The 20,774-nt window shown below is 39.6% G+C and overlaps 2 protein-coding genes across 3 annotated transcripts in view; both read left to right on the top strand.

The window, feature by feature from the left end:
* The window catches only part of LOC148366064 (endoplasmic reticulum aminopeptidase 1-like), a 38,398-nt gene extending 29,811 nt beyond the window's left edge, over window positions 1-8,587 (top strand). Inside the window, exons 17-18 of the mRNA XM_088336466.1 lie at window positions 4,662-4,743; window positions 6,711-8,587. Coding sequence (XP_088192592.1) covers window positions 4,662-4,743; window positions 6,711-6,878 — 250 coding nt within the window. The 3' untranslated portion in view covers window positions 6,879-8,587. The remainder of the gene's footprint in view (window positions 1-4,661; window positions 4,744-6,710) is intronic.
* Window positions 8,588-10,106: 1,519 nt separating this feature from the next.
* LOC148366063 (uncharacterized) lies at window positions 10,107-20,205 on the top strand. 2 transcript variants are annotated; one of them, XM_088336467.1, is made up of 5 exons: window positions 10,107-10,673; window positions 12,297-12,383; window positions 17,861-17,933; window positions 18,010-18,307; window positions 19,793-20,205. In XM_088336467.1, exons 3-5 carry the CDS (start codon window positions 17,905-17,907, stop codon window positions 19,901-19,903), a joined length of 438 nt encoding a protein of 145 aa, XP_088192593.1. In that variant the 5' UTR covers window positions 10,107-10,673; window positions 12,297-12,383; window positions 17,861-17,904; the 3' UTR covers window positions 19,904-20,205. The 2 variants fall into 2 exon arrangements, with proteins under 2 accessions (XP_088192593.1, XP_088192594.1); XM_088336468.1 differs by lacking the exon at window positions 10,107-10,673 and having other exon boundaries at window positions 11,552-12,383.
* The last annotated feature ends 569 nt before the right edge of the window (window positions 20,206-20,774 follow it).

Here is a 20,774-nt window from a genome sequence, read left to right as displayed (position 1 = left end):
CACCGTGTCTGTACGATGTCAACAATAACTGAAATGCGTCATTCCACTTATTATTAGAAAGGTTAAACTCTTGGGATTCAAGAAATGCCAACCATTTCTTAGTTTCGCTGGAAATTGTGTGGACAGCAAAGTAAGAATTACATTGTGCTGGAAACATGGTTCTTACGGTGCATATGACAATAAACACTTTGAATTAAATTGAATTTAAAAATCGACTCATCACAAAAACATAAAGATCAGTTTGAAACAAGATACTGGGAAAATATAAAGCGGGGTAGCTCACCAAAGTCGTCTTGCAGCCATCACGTTCAATAATAATACGCAACCATGGTCCTCTTACATCCTTGAGTATAGTAAATCCAAGCGTGAAAAATATTTACAGACTCCAAAACACGCCTCAATGCCAACAAATAAGGGAGAATCCGCCGAAAAGAATCTCTGGACGTTGCTTGTTGCTAGCTGTCTGTTTAGCCCCATAATTCCTGATTACGAATACAGACTAATATAAAGGCCGTAGAGCAACCTAACTTGTGATTCAAATCTTTTTTGACCAATTGCAGGCTTTATTTTACACAGTTTTAGCACGAGCCTGTAAAAGCTAAAAAGGACCCGTCTCCTTTACCCCCAAATAACTTTTGCCAATAGGGACGGATTCAAATGATGATTGACACATTGGTTAGGAAATGAAACGCCGGTATATATATCCCAGCATACTTGTAATACGTAATACTTCGCCTGCGGGGGAGAATCTAGTCGGCGGCTGCTTGCCTTAGTTGCGAGACCTTGCGACTCAATATTGATTCATATATCAGGCGCACTGTATTATAAGGCGCATGGTCAGCTTTTGAAGAAAATAAAGGCTTTTAGGTGCGCCTTCTAGTCGTGAAAATACGGTAATACTTGCGAGGATGACTTTATTCAGGCCAAATTCAAGGAATCTTGTCAGAACCAAGCAGTTTTTGAATTTTTTTTTATTTTTTATTATCACCTTTATTGCTACAATTAAATCACGGTCGTACTCCAGTTGGCAAATTATACAATATAACAAATATAAATATAAAACGTGTTCACCTCTAATATAAAGTATTCACATCTAAAATACAAACTTAACAAAATCAGGATATTGCAATTAAAACTGTATCAAGTCAACATGACAACTAAAATACCTTCCATTGCACAATATTTTGGAAATGAAGTCAAGTTTAATAAAGTAAACCACACAATGTAAAAACATTCAACAGTACGAAATATACAATACTTCTCCAACAGCAACAGTTTTCGATAAAAAGTTCCAAGTTCATTTCAAGAGAAATGACCGAGTGCAGGCCTTAACATCCGTGAGTACTTCGGCAAACACTAGAGCGCATCGCGTGTGATGTCAGGTGTCTTCCGCGCATGCGGCACTCTTGTGCCGTTCACACCAGAGATAAAATTGCATACAGGTCTCATTTAGTTGCAAATGTGAACAATCTCACGGAATTGAGCAATGATCCCTGCAGTGTGAACCTAGCCTTTGATGTGTCTTTGACGTGACATTGACAGATCTTAGATGTGCAAAGTCCTTGTGCTATCACAGGGGTCGGGAACCTTTTTGACCCAAAGAGCCATAAAAGCAATAAATTTAGTTTGTTAAGAAAGCTATACCATATCTTTTAAGACTAAATTAAAGAAAAGTGCCAAACCTGGTCTCTAAACAAAAGCTAATTCGTAAGCGCATTTTATTTCATCGCGTGATATTTGATGATTTGATCAAATTTATAACAATACCATAACAACAAATATACCTCTTAAAATTGGTCTCTTTCTGCAGTTACTATGAGTGTTGAGCCTCATTTTTGTCCTAAATAATGGTTTTAAAAGATTCAAGCAAATTTCTTTGGTAAAAACTAGAATGAAACCGACATATTGATGTTCTGCACAAACTGCATTGGGCAGAGAGAAGGACGTATGTGCGCTGTGTCCATATATCTGCCCTTCCAAATGGTGACCCAATCAATTTGCGCTGGGTGTTTGATGGGCGTTTTAGAGTTTGTTCTGTGGGTTTTCATCAGAAAGTGTCTAAACAGTGAACATAGATTGTTTGATAAGATTCCACATACAGGATTCCTTTGCAATATACAACCAAATGGGTTCTGTTAACGTGACACTGACTACGAACTATAGTCAAGACTTTCTTATATATACCTGACCGAACCCTTTATTGAGGTAGTGTTAATTTGGCTTTGCAAGCGTAATGCTCGGGTTGGCATAGGTCCTATTTTAACTCAGATGCACCGATGAAAAATGCCATATATGGCTAGCGAGCCCTGTGCTATCTCATAACCCGATAGACAATTGTGTCGACACGTGGAGAACCGCTTTCTTGGCGCCGTATAACTAGCTTGAGCCTGTCTGATTTCCAAAGTCTCAGGGTCTATTAGGTAAGAAGCGTTATCAATTTTGTTTGGAATGATAGCCAACTCTAGATTACGACGTGAACTGGAATCAGGTCAGGTCTGAGACGTCATCCGAGTTGCTTTGCGTCACCCTTTGTGTAAGTCTTCATTTTCACACTCAAGGTGACTGCAAAAAATTATCAAGTTGCAATCGCTGACCTGTAATTGGCTATTTTTTAATTATGTGTTTCTTTTCACCTATTTTCTAACAAACAAAGGAATATTAATGGACCAGTGTAAAAAAACATGAAATTTCTTAGTTAGCCCATTATTTTACTATATTTCTATCTTACTCAATTTTTTTGGTCCGTAGCCGGGACTGGGAGAGCAAGACGTGGTTGGGGTCGGAAAGGAGTCGGGACGGCAGACCAGACGTGATCGGGATCAAAAAACGTACTCTAGATTAAAAACATGAAAATAACATAATAGTACATAGTAAGTAAAACTTGTGCTTAATACATGTGCATACGATTAAATTATAAATATTTATGTTAATTAGAAAACAAGATGTTTTTTATCTTTGGTGCAAAGTGGCTTGAGCTGGTACAGTGGAGTTAGTGGGTGAATGCAGTATAGGGAGAGAAGATTGCGATGGTAGATTAAAAAAAAAAAGCCCCGATTGTCGATTTATTACAGCTATGCAATTTTAATTATATTGTTTTCTTTGTTCAACCATTTTTTTTAACTTTTAAACTAATAGTAATAGAAATCCCATTACATGTCTATTATGGCAAATGTCAAATTATTTTGCTTATTAATTGTTGAAATAAGGGCAAAAAATAAATATAATGGGCAAAATCATGTATGTGTAACCTCTCCCTTACTTTTTTTCAAATAATGTAGCTAATATTAATTATTTTAATTCACTAGAAAATACAATATATATCTACTTTGGCAGATGACCGATTATTAAAAATGACCCTTTTAACGTATAAAAAGTATACTGTAGTCAAAATCAGACATAGATTTTTTTATAAAGGTTTGGAAGTAACTTTCTTATTGTTATTATTTATTTTTACCACATTTTAAACTATTTTGGGTAAAAATGTAGCTAACATCAGTTATCATTTTTAATTTTCTGGAAAAAAAAAGTTTTCCTTGTTGTTTTTTTGGGATCAAAATTAAAAATATATTTTTTCAATTTTTCATTTGCTTTTATTAAAGTAAATTATTTACTTTTTGTATACGTTTTTTATGATAAGAGGAAGATTATGCTTTGGAATGAGGGAAGAAAAACCTTATTTGAGGAATTCAATTTTCAGGACCAGAACGGAAACAGGACCCATTCGCGTAATGTTGACCAAATGTTTTATTGAAGGGAACAAGGAAGGGGTGCGCCCACGATCCGGTGTTCGCTTGCTTACTCGTCTTGTGATCCGAACACGGAAGTGGATCTTCCGTAGCGAGCGATGGCGGTGTTGGGGGTGGAAAACTGGTCGGTAGCCGGGACTGGGAGAGCAAGACGTTGTCGGGGTCGGAAAGGAGTCGTAAGCCGTTACGGCAGACCAGACGTGATCGGGATCAAAAAACGGATCGTAATTCGGGACAGGAGAGCAGACATGGTCGAGATCAAAACAGGTTGTAGCGGGAGACAAACAGGAGCAAAAAAACGGGACAGGCGAGAGTCGGGGTCAAAAAAAGGCTTGCCCTGTATCACGGAGATTCGCAGGCGGACTGACAACAGGGAACAGATAGGAGTGGGTTTAAATAGGGACAGGGAGCCAATCAGAGTCCGAGGCAGTTGGCGCCAAGGAGCGGGCACAGGTGATTCACATCGGCAATCATGACACAATTTGACAAAAGTATTTACATCAATAGGTATATTTGAAAAAGTTTTTTTGAGAAAAAAAGAAAAATGGGCAAAATAATGTTTTTTTTAACAAAGAAAATAATTAAAAAGTTACTAAAATGAAAACATAAAATGTATTATTTTTCTTATCTTAGTAGACAAACTCAATAATAGTACCATAAAACAAACGCTATTAATATATATTTTTTTATTTTAATAGTGAAAAAAACCAATTTAAAATAATCCAAAGATCATTTCTAATCATATTTGCCCATTTTATTTAGGATTGGGTTTTAAGAGATTCTTAAGTACTCAGATAAAACAAGTACTACTTTAAACCACTACATTTATTTTAAGTCAAAGTTGGCTTCTTCTTTTGTCTTGTAAATATGTGTGACGCTCATCAGCTAATGCATCTAATCGTACGGAATTTGCAGGTTTGGAATTGGCTCTGCCTCCATCTCACAGATGGTGACCGGAGTGACCAATCTGTACTCCACCAAGCCCACGCTCAGTATGGTGAGAATCCATTACCTCATTTGTCGGCTCCTGGTTGCCGTTTATTATTTATGTATTTACAATATTTTTCAGCACTGCAAGGCGCACCCCATAAAGATAGTCTTTTGTGATATATTTTTATCATATATAAGGCGCACTGCACTATAAGGCGCATGGGATAAAAACTGCAGTAAGAGCTCGGGTTGTTAGGACCAGAACAGAAACAGGACCTACTTGCGTGACGTTTACCACAAGTTTTATTGAAAGAGGGAGGAAGGGCTGCGCCCACGATCCGGTGGTTGCTGCGTGCCGGAAGCAAGTCGCTCTCGTACTCGGATTGTGATCCGAACACGGAAGTGGATGTTCTGTAGCGTGCGATGACGGTGCCAGGGGCGGAAAACTGGTCGGTAGCCGGGACTGGGAGAGCAAGACGTAATCGGGGTTGGAAACAAGTCGTAAGCCAGAACGGGACAGTAGACGTAGTCGGGAACAAAAAGGGGTCGTAACCGGAGACGAACGGGAGCAGAAACGGGACAGGCGAGAGTCAGGGTATAAAAAGGCTAGCCTAGTATACACGGCGATTCGAGAGTGGACTGACAACAGGGCATTGACAGCGAGCCAATCATAATCCGCGGCGGTTAGCTCCAAATGAGTCATATCAGTAATCATGACAAGGGTTGCATTTTTTTTTTTCATCTAGATTCAAATTATTTCGTAAAAGGTAAATTAACATGATGACATTTGGTTTCAGCATTACAATTTATTCTAACAACAAACAATAAACATGTTGACCACAAGTGGGCACTCAAACACCGGCCTTCAAAGCCAGAACAATTACCATATGCTGTCATGACCCAGGATGGAATCTCGGACTTAATTGCGTTCGTTTTAAAGGAATCTTTATTGGATTGAGCTGACAGAGCTGGCTTTGGAAGCCGATGGTTGTCGGTCGCTAGCAGCGTTGGACGGAACGGCAGTTCCGCGACAGGTAGGCAGAATCAATACGTCTTAGCGGGCAGGTCGATGGCCAGGGCAGGAGAGTAGATCGTGAACGCGGGGCAGAAACAGGTCGGAACCGAAGGCAGGAATCAAAACAGGAGAGTAGTCTTTGGTACTTGGTAATCTGGCGAAACACACAGGAACACAGAAGTACGGTCTGACGTCCTTCTCTGGACGCTGACCGCTTAAGAAGAGAACGTCAGCCAATTAGAGAGCGCGCCAAACGATTGCCACAGGTGTCTTCACTTTGGCAATCATGACATATGCTGTATCATTTAATTATAAAAATGCATTTTACGATTTTTTTCCACTATTTTCCGGTATATAAGGCACACCGGATTATATGGTGGCCGTTCAAAATTCTGTCCGATTCAGAGTTTATAAGAGCGCCATTTAGTCCGGAAACTGTGATGTTTCGAATACTGTAGCTAGCTACCTCCTACCTGATGTTAAGAAGTTAGCTAACAACAATTTAATTTTAAACCGAACATAGAAAAAAAAGATTTTTACAATAATTGTAAGTTGGTTTTGGGTAATACAAAGGGAGAATACATTTTACGTGCCATATTTTCCGCTCTGTAAGGCGCACTGGATTATTAGGCGCACCTCTCAAAAAATAGTCTGTTGTGCTATATATTTCCATATATAAGGCGCACTGGACTGCTAGGCTCATGGAATTAAAACCACAGTAAGAGCTAGGGTAGCATATTATGACATCTGGTTTTATTCATTTTTAACAATAAACATGTTAACCACAAGAGGACACTCGAAGACCACTCTTTGTTTTTCAAAGGCGGAACAGTTACCATATGCAGTATTATGCACTTCCAATTGTATTCGATGTATTTCCCGGTATAAAAGGCACACAAATACGACGCTTTTTCAAATTTCTGGCCCATTTGGGGTTTTTCGGTGCGTCTTATAGTACGCAAAATACGGTATTTTATTTTTTATGGCTGCTTTCCTTGTGATGTGTGTTTTTATTCTAGGTGGAGCGCTTCTTCGACTCCCTGACTCCGGCGACAGGCTCCGGGATGCCATGCATCGAGCAAGCCTACAAGACCATCAAGGAAAACATCGCCTGGGCTGAAACAAACTTCCCGGTTTTGCAAACGTGGCTGAAAAGACGCCAGAGATTGATTCATGAGGATTTGTAACGGACATTAGAAAGGACGAGGAGAAATGGGGAGGATTTTATTTTATTTGTATCAAAATCTTTCATGGGTTTAATACTGAGCCTTGGGGTTCTCCCATTGCTTGTGTTGACTTTTTTCTGGTACTTTGTTGCTACCTTACTTGAAAATGATATTTGCTACGTGTGAACCATCGTTTATCGCCGGGTTTGAGTCCCGAAAATAACCCATTTTCTGTTACACTCTGGAATAAGCTGTTTTTCAGCTCTCTTTACAGCCTTTTTGCCAGTCTACGATAACAAGTTATTTTGCGTTTCCAAAAACTTTGTGTTCCTGTGTATGCAGGGTGTTTATAAGATGCCTGTCTGCTATTGGTATACGTCCTATGAAATACTGGTCTGCTATAGGTTAATGTCTTGACATCATGAAGATGCCGATAGGCTATTAGCTAAACTACTTGTCTTTCAATGTCTTTCTCTTTATTCATTTCGGAATCACGTGTGCATCATAGAGACTTTGCATATGGGCAATACAATTGTGTAATTCTTCCAGTTTTCACTCAGTAAATTTCCCAAGGCTTGTGGTGATGCTAAAGGGAGAACTAAAACTTATCCAGGGAAAGGTAGAACGCGACTATCAAGGAATTAAAAAAAGACACTCAAATCACTAAGTTGCATAGCTGTAATAAATCGACAATCGGGACTTTTTTTTTTTTTTAATCTACCATCGCAATCTTATCCCCCTATTCTGCATTCACCCACTAACTCCACTGTACCAGCTCAAGCCAATTTGCACCAAAGATAAAAACATTTTGTTTTCTAACTAACATAGATATTTCTAATGTAATTTAATCATATGCACCTATATTAAGCACAAGTCGTATTTAGTACGTACTAATATGTTATTTTCATGTTTTTAATCTAGAGTACAGGGGTTTAAATACTGTACTTGTCACAAAATAGAGGCCTCTACCTCATGGATTTTGCCTATCACAAATTGTTTTGGAACCTAACCCCTGCAATAAACCAGGGTTCACTGTGTTTCAGAAGATTTGAACGCAATTTTTTGTTTTGTTACATGTTCCTTGTTTGCAATTATAGATACAATTACTAATGTAAAGTTTTACAAAGGTTTGCCAATGCACTGATATTTTTGCATCCAAAGAGATGCGAAATGAGATGTCCTTTTAGATGCTGTCGGTGTATTTTATTATTTTATAGCAGGGATCACGAAACTTTTGGAAGCTTGACAGATACTGTACTGTCTTTGTTGCTGATTACCGTGAAGGGCCACTAGTTTGATATGCATTTCTTAATGATCAAGTTATGTTATTACTATGCTGTTACATTATTTTCGTGTTATTACTTGGTTGGGGTGATTAAAGTAGGGTTTAAACAGGCTCAAGAAAAACCACTAAAACATCACGCCAGTTAGAAATTAAAGTTACTAGAAAATCGCATCACAGGTGAGCTATTTTCAGAACATGCGTGCTACTCAGGTGTTTTTAGGGGGCTACCTTGTGCCCAATGGCACCACGTTAGTGACCTATGTATGAAATAATTTCATCGTTGCTGTTGATGATGACGGCTGTGATTTTTTTTATTTTATTTAACTAAACATGACTTTCTGTAAGGGAAGTGTATTTTCTTTAATGGTATTCACCATTGATGATTAAACTGCCTTGACTCCACATCAGCACTGTACTGTAAAATAAATCGTGCACCTTATGCAGATTATTTCAGTCATGTTTATGTATTATTTTCCTTATTTGGCTATGCTGTGTTTTTAAATTATTTTTTACCTACACATTGGTTGGAAAAGTACAACGGTTAAGTCTAAAAAATTAATCTGGTGTGTTGTATCTGTGTCATCCTCAGACTCTGGTCCTGGGAGTGTGAGGGTTCAGGGCATTATTCTGGCTGTTCCTAGGACTGTGCTCTTCTTGTCACAAGCCAGGAGCAGAGACAGGACCCAATAGCGTTCCTTTTACTCCGTTTTTATTAAGAAAGAGACCAGTGCTTGCATCCATGATCTGTTGATCGTCGGTCTCGGGTAGCAGATGGCAGGAACGCGGAAGTGGCACCGTGTCGAGCGAGGGTAGTTGTGGGCAGCGGGAAAACAGGGCGATGGCCGGGACGGAGGAGCAAAACAGAAACGGGTCCAGAAAAGAGGTCAGCAACAGGTATCAGGCAGGAAAACAGGGCAGGATAATGTCGGAGTTCATAAGCTTGCCTAGCTGAGAGCAAAGGTTCGCAGACGGTCTGATGGGTTCCTTTCGGAAGACGGGAGTTTAAAAGAGTCCAACAGCCAATCAGATCCCGTGGCTGTTGGCGCCAACGGGGCAGTCGCAGGTGCCCCGAATCAGTAATCATGACACTTCTAGCTGAGACTTCAGATGTTGTTCCTGATGTCATTTCAGTTTGGTGGTTACTGCCCCAAGTGCCCCTATCATCTCTGGGAACACAATGGCCTTAACCTCCATCTTCTCCTGTTTGCTGATATTAACATCTGCTGGGATCGCCATATCTAATAGCACCACCATTTCCTGCTCTTTATCCTCCACCACTATGTCAGGTTTGTTAGCCAGGAGCTGCTTGTCAAACTAGGGAGCTGAAGTCCCATAGGATCCTGACTGATGTTCTCAGCAATCTTCTGTGGTATGGCCCACTACAATGTCGGTACATTTATGACATATCCCAGCCACCGTATACACTGATTGAGCTAGCATCCTGCCACGTTGTGCTGAACTGTGTCCGGCGGTCTTTGCACAGTCTGCATCTTGGGTCTGGTCTACTCTGGTAAATCCTAGCCTCTGTGGCTCCTATGGCCTGGTTGTGTGCTGCCGTGATTAGAGGTTCTGCCCTGTGTGGCCTGCATTTTCCATCCACTGGTAGAAGTTCTTGATGTCAGCCACTTTCGCTATCTGACGGTGGTACATTCTGTAGAGGGGCTTGTCCTTCCGTGATGTCTCCTCCTCTACACTCTCAATAGGGTTCTGCTGCATTGGACAATACTTGAGCAGGTCATCTTTTAGGCTCTTTGTGTGATATACTCTTGGATTTTTGATGTTTCCTCTTGAGGTTAGGCATTGATGCTTACTAGCCCCTTGCCTCCCTTTTCCGCTTAGCATATAGCCCCAAGGTGCTGGACATTGTGTAGCAGCCTCCTTGCATGGTCCTTGATGTCAACGGCTCCTCTTTTGGCCAGCTTATGATACCAGTATGACTGGCATTGCGTACATGTTGATGTTTCAACCATTTATCTGTGATATGAATGCTGTTTTGAAGACAATTCCAACAGAAACCATCATTAAGACCAACAAGCTGATTTATACAATGTGGATATGTACAGTATATATATTATACTTTTATACCTATTTTCTTCCATTATGAATTAACAATTATCAGGTAATTGGATATGACAAATCATTCAAGTCTTTAAAACAGTTCTCCCAAGTGGCCCAAGGCGTCAAGGTGCTACGTTTACTTTAAAATCCGCCCAGGCGTCATAAATTCTTACGGTGGACCTTTGTCTCATCCCAATAAAAGGCTTAACCACTATAATAAGGGTGGGTACATCTGCGCTAGCCACGTGCACAAGCTCCTGCCAGCTTCAGAAGGTACACCTTCTTTCTTCTTTTTTATCGACTTTTGCCCGCCACAGTCGGCTCCAGAAGGAAGGTACACCTTTCTTCCTTTTCATTGGCTTTCGCCCACCGCCGCTCCCTGGCAGCTACCCGCCCGGATCGGGACGCCACCTTTGCCCCCTTAGAGGCCCGCGCCTCACACCCAAGGAAAACCCACAAAGCCACCGTTCAAGGTAAGCATTGCGTCATTACATCATAATTGTTTTTCTCCCTTTTATGTGTTAAAGTTAATACAAATATTTAAATAAAGTTTTTCATTAGTACAGGTATTTAACCTTATTGTTTATAAATTAGTAATGACTGTACTTCCAACAAGGTTGACTATTTTTTCAGAGGAAGCACATTTGGTAACAAGGACGCTACAAGGAATTTATACAGACACAGTTGTAGCCTCAGTGTTAAAAAAGTTAATTAAAAACTCCAGTTACTGTAATTTTTCGGACTATAACCCACCCAATACATGTTTTTAAAGGAAAAAACATGGTTTACCTACGCAACCTGCACCTGACTATAAGCCGCATGAATTTGATACTTTGGCAATACATTACAGAAAAGGACGATAGATTCCTGTACGTCTATTTTTGTCATTTTTAAAAAAATATTTTCTTGAAGAATCCATTCAGGCCCCCCAAAAATTGATTTTTTTTAAATGGCAGTGATAAATAGGGGGATGAAGTATCCTATCCATCTATCTATCTATCCATCCATCTATCTATCTACCTACCTACCTGATAATATGCCCATATGAATAAACCAAAATCAATCAAATGTCATGAACCGGAACCCGATCAGGACCCAAATGCGTGACGTTTCTCACACAAGCTTTTTATTTTACGGGAAATGGGGATTCATGCACGTTAGGGAGCAGTCTGGCGTGGAATGATAGGAAGCCAGAGGCCGAGGAGCTCGATACCAATTATTACATATCGGACAGATGGGGTCGATACCGGACAGGACGGGACAGACAGGATTGATATCAAAACAGGATATCAAAAATAAACGGGACAAACTAGACAGGAACGAAACTGTAAACCGATATGAAACAACGGGACAGACAGGATTGATATCCAACCAACATATCAAAATTAAACAGGACAAACTAGACGGTAACGGAACTGGAAGCCGATATTAAACAGGACAAAATAAACTGGAACAGGAAATACCAACACGAACCAGGACCGAGTCAAAACCCACGACTTGCGGGGCAGAGGTTCGTTGACGGAATGACCAAGGAAGAGTGAGAGCACTGAGCTTAAATAGATGGAAAGCCAATCTGTCAACGAGCCGCAACTGGCGCCACACGGGCAGGGCCAATTGGGCACCATGGCAACCGTGAGATCAAATTCATTTTTAAACGCTCAGAATTAAAGCAGTGCAATTAACAATGTCCCCTTTAAACACTAAATTTGATGATATGCTTTTCAAAAATTCAAAATACAGTACGGCTAGCTCGGAAGTTGTTATTAAAAAAATGTGATCAACATACATAGGGGGCAAGAATGCCACCAATTCAACCAATTTTAATCAGTATTACTATTTTACGCATAACATATTTTCAACATTTTTAGCCCCCATAGAAAAGCCCGACAGACTGCATGTGGCCTGCGGGCCGTAGTTTTCCCACACGTGATATATATAAATGAATTTTACCATGCTTAGTTTACTCAACGACTGTCTTAAAAAAAAAAAAAAAACGGAAAAAAAACCCCAGTAAATAGTTAGCCGACGCAGCTGTCATTTACAACACTTTATAAATGATTTACAAAGTATTTACTATTACGGAATACCTGACACAGGTGCATTACCCAAGATCTTCCGGCAGATTTTCCGACAGGACCCTCAAGCAGTTTGTCCGGCTACCGACTACAACGACAACACAAAAGGTCTGTTGACAATGGGAGAGGGTGCAAAGAAATTCCTAGCTTACGGTCGCACAATCGGAATCAATATGATGAGTCAGACACTCGGGATGGGGTCATGTGTCGACACAAAGGTGATTTTTAGTGCAGTTTTTGATAAAGTGACTTCAACTGAAAAACCGTGAAAGAAAACTCATGTTCAAAGGGACAGAGTCTAATATTTAACGCCTTGGTTGGTTAAAAAAAACAAAGAAAAATCATAATGTTTGTGTATCATATGAATCTTCTCCCTGCTCTTAAACATGCTGTGCCTTTAAGAGACGATCTAGTGACATAAAGTCGTCTCTTCACATGTTTAGTCTCGGTAATGGTTGTGACACGTGTGGGAAAGCCACTTCAAACCTATTGTTGCACATTATTGACTCTGTAAGCTTGCTAGTTGTTTATCTTTCTTTGAGGGGACATTGTGTATTATTCAGCACCCCCTAGTGGTTAAAAATACTTAATTTATTAAAATAAATTATATTAATTTGCATAATAAACATTTATACATCAGCTACTTGATACTTTTTAAGAAAGTAGGTCAAGAAATTAAGCTCACTAAAGGTAACCGACATAACTGTCGTTCATCTTGCTGCTTCGGGTACCCAACTCAAAAACTAAACTCAAAAAGGCTTGGTAAAGCAAATGAGAGTTAAAATGGTGTGTTAAAGCAATCAATTTCAGTGGCGCTATTCCATACGGCAACATCTTGTGGTCAATTAATATACACTGACCCTTTAAAAAAATAGACCAGAATTGTCTCAATAAATTGATATTTTTCAAGAATAGAATTCATGAAATTAAAAAAAATGCAAATCAATTATCTGTCAGAACCAACGGAGGACCCAGACGCGTAACGTTTTCACACAAGCTTTATTTTACGAGATTGGGGCAGTCATGCGCGTGAACACAAACGCCAGTGATTCAGCAATTGCTCGGCGAAAGAGGTGAGACAGAAATCTGGCGCGGATAAACAGGAAGCCAGAGGCAGACGAGATTGATACCAGATACTGGACAGACGGGATATATACCAGACAGAACGGGACGGACAGGATCGATACCAGATACACAGGCAGATACCGGACAGACGGGGTTGATACCGGACAGGACCGATACCGGATTCTGGCGCAAGATATCGGACAGGACGAGACAGGCGGGATCGATACCGGACACTGGAGACTGGCGCAAGATATCGGACAGGGTGAGACAGGCGGGATCGATACCGGAGACTGGAGCAAGATATCAGACAAGATGAGATGGACGGGATCGATACCAAATACTGGAGACTGGAGTCAGATATCAGACAGGACAAGACAGACGGGATCGATACCAGATACACGAGCCGATGCCGGACAGTCGGGATCGATACAGGACAGGATACACAAGCAGGATACCAGGCACAGTCAAACCACAAGTCTTGCAAGTGCAGAGGTTTGTTGACGGACTGACAAGGTTTGAATAAGAGCACTGAGTTTAAATAGGAGGGAAGCCAATTCAGCAACCAGCCGCAGGTGGCGCCAAATGGGAGGGGCCGAGAGAGAGCAATGGGCGACCATGAGATTACCAAAAAATGACACTTTTGGTCCATGTCAGATTACAGAATATACTCCAAAGTATTATTGTATAGTTTACTGCTTACATATACAGAATTATTACCACTTCCAAAATAGCAAATAGTTTTTAGGTGAACTGATTATTTCAAACGAACAACAAAAATTTAATGTACTATATTTATTTGATATGTATGAATTCTGACAAAATATATACATATTTATGGATTTCCTACATTTTTTTTAATTAAGTACTTTAAAAAAAACAAAAAAACCCAGGAAACAAGAGTATAACCTATTTAATAGTAGCACAAATAAGCAAAATTAAAAAAAAGGAAACAAATAATTACAATTTAAGGCAAATATGAAGACTAGGTGATGCTCCAGAGCCAGAGGCTATTCTTTAAAAACTGGGAAATTCTTTCACGATTTTGTACAATTGGTCAACTAGTTTATTGATGTCAGGAACTTTTAAAAGTATGGAATATATTTATATTTTGTGACATGTTTTGGTTTACATCAAAGAAAAAAACAGTAAAATGATGAAAACAGATACAAAATACAGTGTGCACACATGAACGGTAGGTGGTGCTACTAGCAAAGATGCTATAAGAAATGAATTTTCTATTTTTATTCAAGTTTTCGTGTAATTAATAAACCAGTTTATTGATGTCATTGTCTTTTAAAAGTTCCACTATTAAAATGGTGCCGAATGTATTCACTTTTATGTAATACTGTATTTTAGTTTATTTTGAAGAAAAACAGCAAAAAAAAGTTATTTAAATTTTAAACGATGAAAGAATAATATATGAATAGGACACTAGGCAGTGCTAATGGCACAGAGGTGATACCTAAAATGAATATTAATTTTTTTTAAATGCGTTGCAATTTAAAAAATAGTTTATGGATTTAGGATCTTTTAAAATTTTGAAATTGTGCAGAATGTATTCATTTTTTATGTAATAATTTTTATTACACATATAAATAGCCAATGGCGTGCACAGATGGACACTAGGTGGTGCTTGTTTCCAAGTAATAGATTTATTTTTAATTTTGTATCGTTAGTGAACAAGTTTATTGATCTCAGGAACTTTCAGAAAGGTTGCATGATAGCCATTTTATGGAACAGAATTTTATTAAATAAGATATTTGTAGAATAGCCTCTTGTCTTTTTTAACTACATTTAAAAGGGCAGTGTGTAATATTTAGTGCCTCCTAATGGTGCGTTCAATACAGTAATAAAAAAGCAATAATAGATTTGAATGGTTGGTTGGATCCCCTGATCACTAAGATCGTAGAGACAAAGTTTCCTCCTGGTGTGTTTTGGGCAAGTCCAGCCTGGTGGCGCCCATCCCTCTCCAGGCCCACATAAGGTTCCATCTGGTCTCGAACCGGGGACTGTTTGTTTCATGAGCGAATATGTTAACTACGAAAACACACCTGAACTATCATACCAATTTTTTATAAAAGATCAGGTCCAGAAATTTGTATTCCTTATACATAGTGGATTCCCCTACCCAGTCGCCGCCATGTTTGTCCGGCATCTTGCTGCTACGCTGTGCTCTTGGCACTGGGGCTTTAAACAGTATATATCACTTTTGAAAACTATTTTAATGTTGTACAATTCAAATTGCATAATATCCAAAGGAACAATAATTATATAGATATTATAAAAATATATTTAGATCTATAGATAGATATCTTGACAAATGAGCAACAACTATTGACAATTTATTGATGACATCACAAAGTTTTCTCGCAACTACCCCGAACCGGGACCGGTTATTGCAGTCGGACCATAAAAGAGGTCTGTAAACCTTAAACTGGGTCTCAGCAGTTACCCCCTACAAAAAATTTGAGCTCACTCACTCTAAAATATATATCAAAAAATATAAATAATAAGAAAATGGAACACTCTTTCCCAGTCAAGTTTTAGTTAGCAGAGGCAGTAGCTCAGGAGGTAAGAGCGCTCGTCTTGGGATCAAGGGATCCCAGTTCGAATCCCGGCTCGTCCGTGTTACATGTCGAAGTGTTCTTGGGTAAGACACTGAACCCCTAATACCCCCAATAAGCAGGTTAGCGCCTTACATGGCTGCAAGGCCGCTATTGGGAAATGTGGAGCACATTGTAAAGCGCTTTGGGAAGTCATTGACTTGAAAAGCGCTATATAAATGCAGATCATTTCATTTCATTTCATCGTATAACGTATTATTTTCCAGATATTACCAAATGTGTTCCTTGCAAAAGTATCGGCCGGCCAAGAACTTTTTAACATATTTGCCATATTTTAGTCTTCAAACATATGCATTTTAAAAAAATATATTTTTTCCCAAAAATCAACAACATGTGAGACACAGTCCTGAAAAAAAACCAAATTTATTCAACATTTTATATTGCACTGACGAATAAAAAACTGAAAAGTAGTCGTTGCAAAAATATTGGCCCCCTTTCAGTTCATACTTTGTACTACCTACTTTTGCTGGTAAAGTGGAACCTCGGTTCTCGACCATATCCGTTCCAGAACCCTGTTCGAAACCGATTTGTTCGATCACCGAAATCATTTTTCCCATTAAAAAGAATGTAATTCGTTTTAATTCGTTCCAACACCCTGAATGTTTACCTTGAATGTTTAACGTAAACATAAAGCTAACCCAGGCTAATCGTACGTCCGCGTTATCGTAATCTTCTGTATGAAAGATTACGCAAACATGAACGTGTAAAAATAAAAAAATCAGGTCGTTTACAAGTCATTTAGCACCCGGGTCTCCCCAACAAGTGGTGAGCGGTTCATTGGAAAGGGGGCTCCGTTCCAACACCCTGAAAGTTGGGCTCCGTTCCAACACCCTGAATGTTTACCTTGAATGTTCAACGTAAACATAAAGCTAACCCAGGCTAATCGTACGTTTGCGTTATCGTAATCTTCGTTACGAAAGATTACGCTAACATGAACATGTAAAAATAAAAAAAAGGGCTAAAGCACTTCGTACACCCATATTAAAAGCGAAAGCAAAACGAAGCACGACCGCACACGATAACAGTTGGTCACGAAAAAAGCAATCTACACCCGTACGCCGCTCAGCATCGCACCCTAGCGTACGCACTCACGCGTTCGAACTCCGTTTTTTTGACCGAACAGCGAAGCAAGAATTTCTCTAAATTTTTGATCGGACTCCGATTTGTTCGAACTGAGAGGCGTTCACTGTATAACATTCTGCTTAAATTTCTACCTCATTTTGGTGTTAATATACAGACATTTGTAATTTAATGCATAAAAGAGATAAACTAAAAAGAAAAATCCAGAAATCACAATGCACGATATTTTAACGATTTATTTGTGTGATATAGCTGCAAATAAGTATTTGAACACCTGAGAAAATGAATGTTAATATTTGTCACAGTAGCCATTGTTTGCTATTACAGAGCTCAAGGGTTTCCTATAGTCTTTCACCAGGTTTGCACACACTCCAGAAGGGATCTTGGCCCACTCCTCCACACAGTTTGAGCTCCCTCCAAAGATTTTTGATTGGGTTCAGATCTGGGGACTGGCTGGTCCATGCTAGAACCTTCATATGCTTCTTATGGAGCCACTCCTTTGGTTTTCCTGGCTGTGTGCTTGTTAAAAAATAGTGCAATGTGATTTCTGGATTTTTCTTTTTAGTTTATCTCTTTTGAAGTGGACATGCACCTACGATGAAAATGTCAGACCCCTTCATAATTTCTAAGTAGGAGAAATATCTTTTTTTTTCATTTTCTTTTTGTTTTGATTTGTTTTTGTTCTTGTTGTTTTTAGTTTTTTGTGTTTTGTCAATTTTTATAAATATATATATATTTTTGAATTGAGCATGTAGCTTTTAATCTGGAGCACTCTGTTGTCCAGAATGTACTGTAACTGTACCTGACACTCTCCAGGTTCTACTGTTCTACTTCTGTCCCGCATCCTTTGACCCGGAAGGATGTCCCTAAGCAGCATCCCCGCTTTGGAGTAAGTCCATCCCGTTTTCTGGTTCTTCGCAGGCATGGAGTACCAAACGTTACCACGTTTTTCTTTCCCTTTCCAGGATCTTCCTGGCCATCCTGGGCATGGGGCTCCTCATCATGTTCTGCACCACCTTCTGCAGAGCCTGCAGTCGCCTGAGGGAGCAGGAGATCGAGAGGGAAGCGTGGAGACGGACTGAGCACGACGGCCGCCCTCCCTCCATATATTTCATACCCTTTCACGGGAGATTGCAGCAGCAGCAGCAGGAAGAAGAAGAGGAGGAACGGCGTGGGGGCCCTCGATATAGCCAAGAAGCTTTTACACCGCCGCAGTACAACGCGGCCGGGGGATATTGCGGACCGCCGCCTTCTTATACTGAGGTGATTCTTGGATCTAATACCACCATACCAGTATCGGCCATCTTTTAGCACAGGGTTGACTTTTGGATATCCCCAAAACTTAAAGGCTATACAGCATGAGGCTGTCGGGCCAGATCAGGCCCCGTCAATGGATCGAATCGGACCCGTGAGACATTGCTGTGAGAAGTGCAAGAGAGAAAATAGCTGCACATTTAAATATATCCATTTGATTTCGCCAAAGCCAGTCACAAAGACAGTGTATCTATATTTCTTTATCTACACTGTATATTTCTTTCTTTCTTTTTATGTTTCTCTTTTACCCTCTACTTTTGTTATCTTTTACTCTCCTCTTTTTTCTCTACTTTTCTTTCTCTCTTTCGCTGTCTGTTTCTATCCTTCTGTCTGTCTCTCTAATTTTCTATTGTTCCATCTCCTTTTCCCTCTCTTTTGCTTTGTCTGTCTTTCTTTCGCTTTTTCTTTCTCTTTTTACGTCTTTCTACCTCCATTTCTCTCTCATTTCTTTCTACCGCTCTTCTCTTCTCTCTACTTTTCTTCCTCTGTCTCTATCTTTCTGTCTGTCTTGCTCTAATTTTCTATTTTTCTGTCTCTTTTTCTCTCTTTCTCGCTTTGTCTGTCTGTCTCTCTCTCTCTTTTTTCTCTCTCTCCATCCCTCCCTTTCTATCTCCCTTTTTTTATCTCTGTCTCTTCTCTCTTACCCAATCCCTCTTTTTTCTATCTCTCTCTATCTCTTCTCTCTTTGTTTGTCTCTCTCTGTCTCTTTCTTGGTGTCTTTTTTGCTTTCTCTCTCTCTCTTTTTGCTCTCTCTTACTCATTCTCTCCCTTTTCTGTCTCTCTCTGCCTCTTCTCTCTTTCTCTGTCAAACTCTGTCTCTTTCTCAATGTCTTTCTCGCTTTGTCTCCCTCTTTTTTTGCTCTCTATCTCCATCGCTCCTTTTCTATCTCCCTTTCTTTATCTCTGTTTCTTCTCTCTTACTCAATCACTCCTTTTTCTGTCTTCTCTCTCTTTGTCTGTCTCTCTCTGTCTTTCTCGATGTCTATTTTGCTTTGTCTCTCTCTTCTTTTGCTCTTTTTTATTCTATTTCTTTCTCTTTCTCTCTATTCCTCTCTTTTTATGTTTCTCTATTTTTCTCCCTTTCCCTCTCCCTCTCTTTCTCTGCCTTTCTTTTTCTCACGCTTTCTTTCTGTCCTTTTCTGTTACTTTTGCCCTGTTTTTTGTTTTCTCTTTCTCTTTCTTTGTCCTTTTTTCTCTCTCTCCTTCACCCTCTCTGCTCTCCCCTCTCTCACTTTTTTTCCTTTCTCTTTAATGTACTTGTCCCGCCCCCGTAAGACTTTTTTTTCTACCATGTGGCCCCCGAATTCAAATGACTTTGACACCTCTGCTGTATAACATACATGTAACATGAGTGTGTTTTCTACATTAGCTTTCACTGAGCAATCAAAGATCTCAACTCTCAAAAATTCTTTGTGACTTTTGTTCCTCCTGCAGCTGGGCTTCAAACCCGAGGACCTTCCACCGGCATACACGGAATACAACATAAACCCGGTTACTGTACCGGCCCCTGCGGACAGTGTCCAGTCTTCAACCCTGCAACCTTAAAACTCGGAGGGGTCTCGGCGGGGACTGGAAGGGGACTCGGAGTCCCCGATCTTGCACTGGAGCCACTGGACTATAGCTTGAATGTGAGCGTGTGTGTGTGAATGACCATAAAGTAATTTAACTGTTTGTTCAAACTCATTTTGGGAGCAAATAAATATATATTTTAATATAAATTTTTCAAGTAGCTGGCCTACTTATTCAAATGAGATGCAATCATTTTGTATGCTTCGAACCAAAGATATTATGTGTACGGTATACAATAAAGTTGCTTAATTCACATGTTAAAGGGCTCCCAGTTTTGTATAATAGAAGTAGGGCGGAATTGTATAATGTTGGGTAAAGTTTTCTCCAAACTCACTTATTTTTGTGATACTTTTATTATTGTTAAAAGTGTTTTATATTAATTTCTGGGGTAAAAAACAGAAGTATGTGTCACAGCAAACCTAAAAAAATAATAGAAAAAAAAAAATTCGATTTATCTTTTAGTTCCATTTTTCTTTATTTTTGGTAAGATCGTAATATGATTATAATAAATGCAGCCGAGTCAAACCGTGCAAAGTGGAATATGAGGAGTTGGGGGATGGAGGCGGAGGGTTCAGGATGCGAGAGTTCAGAGGTCACGGGTACTTGCGGAGGGGGTAGACTTCTTCTTGACAGACAGGAGCCAGGTGGCGGTCCCATTTCTGCAGCCAGATGACGGAAAAGGGACAGAAAAGAGAAGGGACACAGGAAGAACTGAAACGGACATTTTCCTCCACTGCAGTAGACAAAACAAAACTTAACTCATTCAGTGCCATAGCGTATACATTTTCAGAAACATTTTGGCGAAACGAAAGAATGCGTTTTATTTTTTTAATTTTAAAAAGTACAG

This window comes from Urocampus carinirostris, chromosome 5 (genome assembly GCF_059441175.1).
Source record: "Urocampus carinirostris isolate Australia breed hairy pipefish chromosome 5, RoL_Ucar_1.0, whole genome shotgun sequence".
Lineage (NCBI taxonomy): Eukaryota > Metazoa > Chordata > Actinopteri > Syngnathiformes > Syngnathidae > Urocampus > Urocampus carinirostris.
The sequence above is the reverse complement of the archived record's forward strand: the minus strand, read 5'-3'. Positions and strand labels throughout refer to the sequence as shown.